General features: G+C 39.7%; 1 protein-coding gene across 1 annotated transcript in view; it reads right to left on the reverse strand.

Annotated features, from left to right (window-relative positions):
* The window catches only part of PIK3CB (phosphatidylinositol-4,5-bisphosphate 3-kinase, catalytic subunit beta), a 28,633-nt gene extending 18,975 nt beyond the window's left edge, over positions 1 to 9,658 (reverse strand). The window contains exons 1-6 of the mRNA XM_009873451.1: positions 9,480 to 9,658; positions 9,050 to 9,220; positions 8,096 to 8,173; positions 4,145 to 4,396; positions 3,473 to 3,569; positions 2,527 to 2,657 (exon numbers count right to left, since the gene is read on the reverse strand). Coding sequence (XP_009871753.1) covers positions 2,527 to 2,657; positions 3,473 to 3,569; positions 4,145 to 4,396; positions 8,096 to 8,173; positions 9,050 to 9,220; positions 9,480 to 9,632 — 882 coding nt within the window. The 5' untranslated portion in view covers positions 9,633 to 9,658. The remainder of the gene's footprint in view (positions 1 to 2,526; positions 2,658 to 3,472; positions 3,570 to 4,144; positions 4,397 to 8,095; positions 8,174 to 9,049; positions 9,221 to 9,479) is intronic.
* Between the last annotated feature and the right edge of the window lie 1,222 nt (positions 9,659 to 10,880).

Here is a 10,880-nt window from a genome sequence, read left to right on the forward strand (position 1 = left end):
CTCAGTCTCCACCATCCTCCCAGGTCGCCCACGTGATCTCAATTAGCATTTCCAGTTACTTCTCTAGATCTAGGCTCTTCCCTTCTGTAACACTACGAACAATCAGCTTCCAACAAGATCTCATTTAATGATAAAAGTGAATATTCCACCAACAAGCTCTCAGCCCCAGCAGCCCTCAGGACCAAGGACTGCTACCTTCGTTAACAGCAACACCACATCTCTCCAGAAGCTTAGCTCCAAGTTATTCTGGTTCCTTTTATTTTTGGCCTTTTGAACATTCTCCTTCATTTTTGGATTTTCCGTAATCGATCATGAGGAGTAGCCAGGTAAAGATCTAAACACAGCTCTTTAAACTCTACTCGGCACCCTGCCGCAACCAGAGCTGGGTCAGAAGGGCGACTGCCTTGGCGAATGAGACCAGCTGAACTGGTCACGGAGGTGTCTCTAGAGACGCGAGATGCTCCTGCTCTGAGGAATGGTTCCTAGCTGAAACGTTAATTAAGGAAGCAGGCTGAGGAACTACAGCATCTCCTTTCCCTCGGAGGTCTGCCTCTCCCATCACCCAGGAGTATTACCACCAGCCCCAGACACAGACGCAGCGAGACTTGTGTTGTCTTGACTCGGGCAATGTGAGAAACAACAAAAGGCTACAATAATCAGAGCATAAACACCCAGCAGCTAAAATCCGTAAGAAGGTATTCTGGCTTGTTTTCTTTCTTTCTTTCTCGGTATGAAATGCTTATTAACACGATGTATTACAGCTGCTACTTGGCTGCAAAGCTTGTTTACATATTGTGTGCGAAAACATACATAAACCAAACCACAATGTCCTAATTCCGTTTGATGCTTGTCTCCTTGTGCTTTTTGGAGTTACTCTGTTTGCAAATAAACTTTAAAAGTTTCTGCAAGTCTAGCTTTGTCCAACTGAACTACGAGCCCCTCCGTGCGTCAGCAGCACAGACATTAGCCAACCCAATAAACAGCTCCTGCCTTAGACAAGTTTTCTTATAAATTTTTGAGGCACTTGCTCAAAAAGCCCCAAAAAGCAACTCCCTGCAAGACTGATACTACAATGAAAAAAAAAAAAAATCATCTATTTTTGCACGTTATGTTTCTTAAAATAATGTTTTGGCATCCGAATCTGTTTTCTTGGCAGAAACAAGCAACACCACTGGGAAAATTGGAAGCAGTCATACACCAAGCAAGTCTCATCCAGACAACTTTGAAAAACAGATTCTCAGTTGATACAATTCAAGCAGCTACAATATCACTCCTGATTCAACAGGACCTTCACCAAGAGAATCTTTCAGATTGGGCACCTAACTCTTTTCTCCGAGAGAGAAATTTCAGTATAAACACAGAAATGGAATGAATTATTGAAGAGCTTAGAGCCATGATTTTTCCCAGTGATACTATAAAACAGTTTCTTCACTCTAGGGACTTGCAAGAAGAAAAAGTTACTGGGAAGAAAAATAAGAACTGCTAAAAAAAGGACATTTTGTGGCATTTCCTCAAAGTTGAACGCTTTTGATGAATATTTCATTACCAGCTCAGCAATCACTTTACAAGGATGCTCTGCGATTTTCCTCTATCTGATACGCAGGATTTTTTTTGTACAGTTCAAGAAGGGGGCAAAGCCAGAAAATAAAAAAAAGCCAGCAGCCAAACAAACGTTGGAAGGGATGGTGAAAACCATCAGTCACTACACCTTAATGTCAATACATCAGGCAACTTACTCAGTAAAATTTTGTCTACATGCAGAAATACAAAAAAAAAGTAAAAAAAAAAAAAAAAAGCTTTTTTCTCTAAGTGGTTATTCCCTTTCCCAGAAACAAAATTCAGACTAACACATGTAGGAGTTAAACCTCATTTTTTTCAATGCATCCTTAGCTGTCTGTTTTAACACTTATTACTTGTTTCCTGTTTCTGAGCTTTATTTGTTTGCTTGTGAACAATTTGCTGTCTAGCGTTCACACCACAGACATTACCACGTGGATTCCAAATACACATTTCCTTTCTAGGCAGACATTCTCATCCACATCTGTAGAAAACAACAGGGCAAATTAAGTGGATTTGGTTCAAGAGCAGACCTCGAGAAATCCCTCTTCATGCAGTACTAAGAGTCTATTTATCCTTGAAAGGATTTTAGCTCATAGAGGAGTGTCCCAAAGAGTGGGTAACACACATTTACATAAAGAAATAACAGATCTTTATCGATCATAGGCAAGCACAACTTGAAAGTTTCCAGGATGGCAGATAAATTTAGCTTCTTGTAAGACCACTGATATGGGAAACTGATTATGCTTCCGACTCTCGAGAGACTATGTACAGAGTATTTTTAAAAGCATATGTCTTCAGCTAGTATTTTCAAGTCAGAGCACTGGCACTCTCACACAGCACAATTATAAAACTGCAGTACGGTAACGACAAGGCAGGAAGTGGGGAATCCAGTGCAAGAGTTGAAAGCAAAGAAGAAATAGCTATTTACACACAGGCATTCATGACTGCTCTTTGTGTCCAGCTCACCTTATCAAAGGGAGGGTAATTGATAGGGTGTTTTGAATATTCTTGAAATCTAATGTGCAAAGCTGTTGCATTTTCAGTGTAAGGGTTAGTCTGGACGGTTCCCATTGGATTCAACATTTCTTCAAGTTCATCTGAAACATCAGACAGAACAATTAAGATTACAGGCTGAGTGTGCATTATAATTAAAAAATCTGAAAGGTAAAGATGCAGGAAGAAATGGCTTACTGCACCCAATGGAGAGAGCACGTTTTGCTGCACAGCGCTTTTACCACAACGCGCTGCATTGCCAGCATAAACTACCCATGCCCCCTAATCCACAAATGCTGGAGTATCACCCAGCGAGGAACTCATTTTCTCCTTCCAAAAGAAGCTTAAGAGTCAAGGGAAGCTGAGACACCCCTACGCTGACCCAAACCCCAGTAAGATCTGTGGCTTCTGTAAACCAGCACACACATTGCCTCTCAATCAAATATCACGAAAAAACAGTGTTTTAAGACAGATTTCTTCAACCTGAACATCAGGGAGGGAAGACTTAAATTCTAATTCACATTTTTTGCTGATGCAAATCTTGTCACATACAATACAGTTAGCTATTTCCTTTAGGATGCACAGCACAGGGAACCAAACGAAACCCAAACTGCATCTTAAAACCAGGTAACACTAGATATAAAGATGCATCTATCTTTATGTGATTTTTTCCTTCTGTAACAGATAAAACTTTCAGAATGCTATTTCCAAGCAGGCTCTTACCCTTCCTCCTTCCTGATACACAACACTTTGAGGAAAGAGATTAAGACATTATACAGTTATCCACATCAAAAATACAAGGAGCAAAGAGATTATGACAGAATAAGACATGCATTCGTAGTAAATATTCTACTATTTGATACTACTTTTTTCAGTCTTAGAAGAATTTAAAGCCCAAATCTTCTAGGTTAAACTTTACCAGGAAATGATGACCAGCTGTGCAGTACCAGTTCTCCATTCTTCAACTGCCCTTTATAATCAAACACCATGGTATTTACCCAGGCTACAGGATAATGCTGTTAAAAAAAAAAAAGAATTGACATGGAAACTAAGATGTCAGTGAACATTACTGCACAGTAAGTGCTACAATACATGAAAAATTGAGAGGGTTGGTTTTTGTCGGGTCTGTGGTTTTTTTTTTTAAATAAACGGTGGCATGTTTCAGAAAAGCAGTTTAATGCATGCAGTTTTCCATGCGTACTCCAGCACCACTGAGGACAATAAGACTTAACTTCAAGGGTGTCACTCTGCCAGTATCAAAACACACATTTCCCTGAATGAGAGCCTAGATGCTATTTTTTTTCATCTTCTCCCAATAATCCAGGGTTCAGAAAAAAAGTCACCTTTTAAAATACAATTCTTTAAACAGCCATTTGCCAATTGGCTTACAACCAAAACTTCCATGCCTTTTTTAGTGTCTGAGAAGTATAAGAAGATTTATTTTCATGCAATTCTTAATTACTCTTTTTAATTATTTTCTTTTTCCATTTTGCATTCTTGTACACTAAAAATTAGGACAATGAAAGATTTCTGAATACTTACTTCAATCTAATTCAGAGGCACACACAAGAAAAACAAATGAAATAATTACCACTTTTCCTGCTTTCCTAATGGTTTGGTATTTGGAAGGATTCATTGCCTTGGTTGACTTCTTCGTTTTCATCTTATCCATCACGGCATAAACTGCAAAGCAGAGCCTTGCCATTCTTGGCAAATCGCAGACGTTTATTTCAAATTCAAGCACTTCATTCCAAACGTGGTCACTTCTCCCAGATATTTCTGTGCTTACAATAGTTTTACAAAGGAGTTCTGTACCATGGAAAAGACCAGCCCTAACATGAACCTGCAACAAAGCAACAAGAAATTTTGAGCTTGCCACAGGACCTGCCGAATTCTGCACAGAATATTCCACAGAACATATATATATATGCACTCACCAATATTTCTATCTAAAAAGAAACACTCCTTTAGAGGTTTTTAAATGAATCAAATTCTTTTTACTTTGTTATTCATGTTCCTGGCCAAAGCAAAATACATTTGTTTAAATAATGTTGGCTACCAATTTTTTCAGTAGTGAATTATTTATATTACCACATACGACTAATAACTGTAGTAACAAATACAAGATGCGGATATACAAATGCTTTTAACTTATGTACCTAACAGAAGGAAAGGAACAAGGTAGGACTAAATTCATTTTTTTCCTTAAACATTTTATAAAAAAGTACAGAGGGAACGCTGCTAACCATGACATCAGAAATCACCTGCAATAATACCAACGGCGCACAAAAATTCCCAGGAATTCTGTTTTGTATTTGGCATTCAGAAAGAACCAAACCAGCTAGCTTGAATGATAAAAACAAGGAATAGGAAAGGAGGGCGAGAAGAGAAAGAAGCTGGAGTTATGGGCAAGGGAATTAAAAACACATGACAGGTCAATGCCAAGATGTGGCTTACTTCTGCATTTCTGTTTAATAACGTGCGTACACAGAAAACTGCAGGTTTCCACGTACCCACACTCTTGGACAGTTTCAACAAGAATGACAAGAGGTCTTTATTTCTGTTGCCAGAGCAAACAACAAAGAGAGAAATACGCCAACTTCTTTCAGATGGCCTTCCAAAATATCTGTTTGAGAGAAAGGGGGGAAAAAAAAAACAGAGGAGAGGAAGAAGAAAGGAAAAAACCAAAGAGAGAAAAAAATCCACTAATGTAATTCTTTGGTCAACACCAAAAAGAAGTTTTCCGTGCTACAGTTGAATGAGTAAGAGGTGAACCGATGTTTCAGGTTCCTCATGCTCCTCAACCAACCTCCCAACATTCCCCTTAAGCTCTCATACTGTTTCTGAGAAGGTTAAAATCTGGCACAGGTTTTGGATTTAAAAGCGTAATTCACCTTTGAATTAACCTAGACAAGACCTGTTCTGGGGAGAGCCCATCTTTCTCTCCTCCAAAGAAACAACAGCACGATCAACATGGGAGCGGTCCCAACCTCCGGGGATCTTTTCTGGCTACGCCAACCACTGCTCAGCCCTGCTGCAGGATATGGAAATGTCTACGTGCCACACGTGTGCCTGCCCACCCATCATGCAACAAACATGTGCCTGCCCACCCATCATGCAACAAACATGTGCCTGCCCACCCATCACGTAACAAACATGTGCCTGCCCACCCGTCATGTAACAACGTATGCACAGACAACACACACAGAATCAAAATTCTTGCCGATTACATTTATAGGGTTTTTTTTCTTTTTATTTCTCTATAATTAAAGATTGCAGCCTTCTAGTCTTCAAAAAAGGAAATACTGTGGCTGATGTCAGAGAACTGATTGAAATCTGATGGTTCATAACCTTCCTGAAAAAATTCACTAGATGGTCCTTTATTAATTCATTTGGAGGTTCACTGTGTGTTCAACTGAATTTATAATGAAGGTCCTTTGCTGATTTAAAGATATCCTGTTAAAATATGATTACAACTAGCCTATTGCCTGCTTATGCTTAACACTAGCAACAGTAAATATTCTAAAATCTGCCTCTTCGCTTTGTTTTTTTTTTTTAAAAAAAGATGGCTTTAAATTCATGTTTGCATAATTCTGAATATTGTTTACTGACTTCCTGTTGCCTGATATTGTAGCTTTATAAGCCACCACGCTTCCCTGACTTTTTTTTTTTTCCCACTTTATTAATATAAAAAGCATAAGTGTTCAAGTAAAACTTGATAGGAACAAAGCACTGTATGGTTGAACATATTGCTATTTTGCTTGCCTTTGGGCTAGTTCTAGGATTTCCAATCCTGTTAATGTAAGGGACTGGATCCTAATTTTTTTCTTCTCATTCTGACACTCCCCTTTTACTAATGAAATAGTACATACCAAGGGTGCAGCCAAAGAGCAAGACAAAAAGAAAAGCCACTTCAAATGTCACGTATTTGGAAAATTGGGTGACAGCTGAATGAAGTCACTTGTGCTCTAGGTGAAAACACCCGGCCCAGCTCCCTTTAGCAGGACACTACCCAGCTGACAAATGTTTTGTTTCCCACTACAAACACTGCATTTGTGAACCCTGCTGGTGGTTTCAGCAAAAACGGATAAAACGGATAAATGGTGCGAGCCACAGCACAATGAAACCAGAATAACAATGGCAGTGAATTAAACAGCCGCAGAATCAGGACCAGGAAACAAATACGTTCTCAATAGTGACAATTCCATAACAGCGTTGACCCACAATGCAGGGAGACACGCACAAGCTTGTGAGGTTACCGCGCACATTCTTGTTCTTGGGTAACTCCAGGATTTTAAATTTTTCAAGACTAAAAAGCATTCAAAATATTGAATAATATTCAGACAGAATCCACAGGCACCAACATCCAAAGAACTGGCAATTTTTCCTGCTTCTCCTCAAACTTACAAACAACATATTTTCTTTTTCCTGTAAAGTCATACTGAAATCAACCAAAACTCATTTTCTGTAAATACGGAAAAAAATACCAAAATCAAACCACCAACCAAAACCAAACATTTGATAGCTAAGTTGCTTCTGGAATCCACTTTCTCTTTTCCCTTCCCTTTTCTTTTAAAAAAATTGAAGAGTCTACAGAACGCAGAGGTAAGATGATATTGCAACCAGCTAAATAACGGTTTAAACAAATGTTTTTGCAGACATCCCTTTCCACAGTCACAGTGTCTCAGGTAGTAAAATGGTAACTGTGGCTCATTGCGCAATGTAGCAAAAAGCAGGGCTGCTAATATTCAAGGAGGCTGTAACAAGAGTTTGGAAAGAAAACCAAAATACACTGAGTATCCTGAATCGAGCATCAGCCCAGCAAACTGCCACGGCTAACTCAATTTCGCCTTAATCTACATGTCTGACTATATAATTTATTGATTGCCCAACAAAATAAAGGAAATGAATGTTGTTCTACCTCGCAGGCAAGTGTCTCGTAAAGTCTTAAAGTAGTTGTGCAATAAATTGCCATGTGTTAACAACTTGTGGTCTGTAAAACAGCCGGTAGCCCGGTCACGCACAGTTTTACAGGAAGTGATAGCACAGCTTGCTTTGGTGTTCGGCGTGTTTAGAAAATAAAAGACAGATTGTATAGAAGCGTGCAGTCTTTGCTTAGACACACATACGATATATTCTGGACTACAAATAGACCTTATGCACCACTGAAAAATGTTTGATATTTTAACTACTTCTGGTTGTTGGATGTTAAGGCAGGTAAGTTTGAATAAGCTTATTTCCCACCAACACCAGTACTTTACAGATGCCATCTTAAAAAAAAATAAATCAAATACCATATGAACATTCGTGTCACACTGATCAGGGTTATTGAGTGTTCTAATGCACATACCCAGCTTCAGACAATAAAGCAATACTTGAGCAATAAAGCGAGATTTTAACCAATACTACCATTATAACCGGGAATAATTAAAAACGCTAACACTTCTGCTGAAGTGAAGTATGTATGACCGAGTTCACTACACATTGAAAATCATTAAAATGACAAACAGAACATCTTCTGATACTAGACACTGTTACTTACTTTGGCATTTTCTTCTGTATTTAGTTTATTACCCTTTAGCAGAATAATCTTGAAAGGGTTGCAAATATCCCATACACTCTGAGAAGGGAAAAAAAGAAACAAGTTTGTTCTTAATCAACGTAATGTACTGAGACCTATTTAATAAGCTAGGCACTTCAAGTAAGAGGCATAAATACAAATGGAAAGATAGGTGTTTTTAAAAATACAGATCTGAAGTCTTAAAAAATAAATTGGTTATCGTAACTTCAAGAGCATGCAAGATGCCCTAAAGGGAAAAAAAATGTTAGGAAAAACACTAAGCCGAAAAAGAGTGGTGGTGGTAAGAAAACACATTGAGTACTACTCGCTGACAATTCAGAATAATCCTTCAAATTTACTGTTCATTCTGAATATATGTAGAGTGTGCAACAGAGCAGTCTGTCCGCATTTCTTTGGATGACGGTATGTAACTTGTAACTGTGCTGTAAGGCCACAAGTTTAGCAATAAAGGAAGCACCACACAAAAAGCTAGATGTGTGTTATGGCAGAAGTTACCGTCACCAAAGCGGCAACACCACGCAAGGGATCTGGGCTACAAGAGACCACAGTCCATGACTGCCCAAGCGAGCAGAGCCTACGCGTTGCTTTGAAGCTGGAGAATCCAGGATCTCTACAGTAACTTCTCCAGCTGCTGGTAAGAGATTACTACCCGCTCTTCGGGCTTGTGATTGGAAGTAGAGCCAATAGCAATGGAAAGGAGATGGATGAGGTGAGGGAAGGCAAGAAGTTTGCAGAAACCTCGAGGTCTGCTATTTCTGGTGCAAACCTTCTTGCAAGCAACAAGAGTTGCTTCGAGTAGACCCAGGTGACCCCTGCTGGAAATCAGTGGCAGCAGCACAAATCCCAGGCACTGTCATTCATATTCCATAGGTCACTGCTCCTTTTGGGTACTGGATATTTTCCAAATCAACTTACAGTTGTTGTTCTTGTTTTTTTTGGTGGCAGAGGAAGAGGAAGGTTGGATGATTTTCGGTTTATGGCAGCTTCTATGGCAATCATCTCCTGCTCACACATTTTCTTTATAGTGCAACACTCCACTAGAGTCAGCTGAGGAAGAGTCCTGTTCATCACACAGTTGCGGATGTACTAGAAACCCGTGGAAAACAGTGGTTATCAGCTAGCAGATTATATTCTACAGCAGGTTTCAAATCAAAGAAACAAATCACGTCTTACAAAGATACAAAGGAAACGGCGCACACCTATTTCACAACCCAAGAGGGCTGCAGACATGAGGAGTAAAGGGCATTGCTGTGCAGCACAGCTGACCACGGCACAGGAAGCAAGGTTAAATTTTGACCAAGGCACCAGAGAACAGTAACAGAAAGTTTCAGAGAGCTTTATGTACCTGAAACTGAATTAACGGGTGATCACCAAATACGTATTCCAGCCTTCCGCTAACTTGCAGCACGTAGTCAGCAGGATCGACTTCCTCGTCTTCTTTGCCATGGATAGTCAAACGTTTTCGGATTGCCAGCTCATTCAGCTTGATGGGATTCATGTTAGGGGACACCTGAAAACTAAATACATCCTAACAAAACATAAACAGGAACACTTAATGTCAAACTTGTCAGCGTCGGACGTACAAGGCTTAAATCGTAGCACATACAATAAGCAGAAATACTAAACTGTTAAAACCAGTCTATTTTAACACTTAATGTCTATAATTTTGAGTGCAATCAGAGCAAGAGTCACCCTCAAAGCTACAAAGTGGTTAATTCCCAAACCTTAACAGTATTAGAAGCACTTTTAAGAACAGAGGACTTTATCTAATCGATCCAGCAGTGATTTAAAGACTTCTGTATCAGGATATTGATCTAGAAGCTTATGCTGTAGAATGTGGATGAGGGAGACTATAAACCATGCATACCTTTCAAGGTATTTAGCAGCACTAGATGTGTTAATTTTTCTTCTTTCTGGCCACTAGCAAGTTATTCTCTTTCTAGGTACAACTGTCTCCATTGTAAAAGGTTTTCTGTGAAATCTCCCATCTCCCTTAATCTACCACCTTATGCTCTGCACACACTTATTTGCAAAGGTTGATTCAGCAAGTTCTGGGGTTTTTTGTTTTGATTTTATTTACACACACTCCGGGAGGTGTAAGCATTCTAAATCCAGTTATTTACAAATACGAAGCATTGTCTGGCTTGCATTCTTTTGACTTGTGCTTTATTTATCTAGAAATGTACTGGTTAGAAGCCAAGCTGCCCTCGTGGAAAAATCTAACTCTGTAAAGTCAGGCGAAATTAATTCTGTGTTTTCTCAGCTTCTGCATGGTTCACAACAGCTTCCCCCTCTCAGACAGCTGCCAAGCTGTGAAGGCTTTCTTCTCGTGCCATAAGTGGTAGCGGGCAGACAGGGAACGACACTTTTTCCTCCCGGGAAGCCGGTGCTCTACGACAGCTGCCTCACTTCAGATTGTAGGTCTTTGCACGTACGTCACAGAAACAGGGATCAGTCTCTTCCTCTCACTCCAGAGACCCTTAGGTAGCTTTTACAGCTCACCCAGGCATTCTAGACAAGAATTATTTAGCATCTCTTTCTCTCAGTCTTTCAGCATTCCTACTGAAAGGACACAGCAGGGCCCATACCGTCCCATTTAATTCTCCTGAGATGGTTCTAGTATTTGATGCAAGTAGTAAAGTGTGGAACAGAGCTCGCTGCTCTAAAAGGCAGCTCAGATTCGAACTGTTCATAGCTCAGAAGGTCAGAACTGGCAGCAGAAGCATTTGAAACATTTGAAATGTCA

The sequence above is a fragment of the Apaloderma vittatum genome, unplaced genomic scaffold, assembly GCF_000703405.1.
Source record: "Apaloderma vittatum isolate BGI_N311 unplaced genomic scaffold, ASM70340v1 scaffold16137, whole genome shotgun sequence".
Taxonomy (NCBI): domain Eukaryota; kingdom Metazoa; phylum Chordata; class Aves; order Trogoniformes; family Trogonidae; genus Apaloderma; species Apaloderma vittatum.